The 1488-nt window shown below is 43.1% G+C and overlaps 1 protein-coding gene across 1 annotated transcript in view; it reads right to left on the bottom strand.

Moving 5' to 3' along the window:
- Positions 1 to 1009, bottom strand: part of LOC107104153 (collagen alpha-6(VI) chain-like) — a gene marked incomplete at its 3' end in the record, with an annotated part of 14795 nt that extends 13786 nt beyond the window's left edge. The window contains exons 1-2 of the mRNA XM_015404083.1: positions 444 to 1009; positions 25 to 359 (exon numbers count right to left, since the gene is read on the bottom strand). Of these exons, the coding sequence (XP_015259569.1) occupies positions 25 to 359; positions 444 to 1002 (894 nt within the window). The remainder of the gene's footprint in view (positions 1 to 24; positions 360 to 443) is intronic.
- Positions 1010 to 1488: the final 479 nt, after the last annotated feature.

Below are 1488 nucleotides of genomic sequence, written 5' to 3'. Positions count from 1 at the left end.
TTTTGATAGAAACCATGGCCTCACCTTGACAGATGCTCTAGACTCAGACCGGAACTTGGCGTTGAATCCACTCAGCAAGGCCGAGTTGAAATATGTGGCCTGGGACCAAGAAAAGGTCGAGGTTTTCATCAGAACTTCTGGGTTGAAGGCCTCAAAGTTTGTGTCTAACAAGTAGCTGCCATCGGGACTGATGATGCTGAAGGAGATCTTGGTCTTGATTGGAGGCAGGTTACTGAGGTCATTGACGATGGAAATGGAACGGACGATTTCCTGGAGGGGACTAACAATTCTGAGCAGGGGCACATTAGGGGCTTGAGAAATATCAAATCCAATGGCGATATCGATGGTGCAGTTTTCAACTAAAAAAGGAATAGGAGGCAACTTAATTTCCAGCAGGTAAAATACATTAATCTGATGAAACAGAAACATATTTCTCATCTTACCAGGAGGAGGACGAGGTTCATCACTGCAGATAGCCTCCGAAACCTTCTTCTTGAAACTTGGTAGGTTCTCTATATCACCAATTCTAATAACCTTCTTTGGGTCCCCAGTAATCTGCAGAAGCTCGGTGTCATAGATATCTCCAATTGCTATGGCTATTACATCATCAGCAATTTTCCTATTCCTGATCTCATTGCTTACATCCTCCACGTCATCATGGGAATTACCATCTGAGAACACCACCAAGGTCTTGGGCACTGTGTCGCGGCTGCCTCGTGAGGGGCTAAAATAGTTCTTTACAGAGTTCAGGGCCTTACCGAGGTAGGTGCTGCCTCCTAAATATGCCACCTGGCGTACGCGATTAGCTAATTCCTGTTTGTCATAGTACCTATTGAGGTAAAACTCGTCTTGAAAGTTTTCACTGAACTGTGCAAGTCCAACATGCACAGTCTTCTCACCAATCTGTAAGTCTTCCACTAAATCTGCTGTAAAGTCCTTCACGATCTTGTGCTGTACTGTGTTGATGCTGCCGGAGCGATCCAACAGAAAGACCAAGTCCATCTCATCACACGCTGTCAAAGAAATGCCAAAAGGTCTACAAGGTTAAAAATGAGCTGGATATTTATCATGTTAACACACTTTAAACTTAACTTTAAACATAATACCAAAATATATATATATCTATCTATCTATATATATATATATATATATATAGATATGTATACACTGTGGATTTAATAATTTCTTTCATCTGAGCTTGGTTTGTTCACAACAAAGTCGTAGGGAAGCGGCTGTTCCAAACGTCGCATTTCCGAATTCTCCCGAGTGGTGCACGACTTTACACGAGTTAATAAAGTGAATGTGATTGGTCGATTATCAAGGGGGCGGGATTGTTGTGGCGGAAGGTTCGCAAGCAAGTTTGATCGTGGGGGGTTTGTCGGAAGCATCTTGCTAACCAGTTAGCAACTTAGTGCTAGCAGGTTCCCAATGGGAAATTCCATTGGGACCATTCCATTGGTGACTTAGAAACGACGCTGTCAAGGAACG

This window comes from Cyprinodon variegatus, unplaced genomic scaffold, assembly GCF_000732505.1.
Source record: "Cyprinodon variegatus isolate N-32 unplaced genomic scaffold, C_variegatus-1.0 Scaffold1630, whole genome shotgun sequence".
NCBI lineage: Eukaryota > Metazoa > Chordata > Actinopteri > Cyprinodontiformes > Cyprinodontidae > Cyprinodon > Cyprinodon variegatus.
This window is presented reverse-complemented; position numbering and strand designations above follow the sequence as displayed.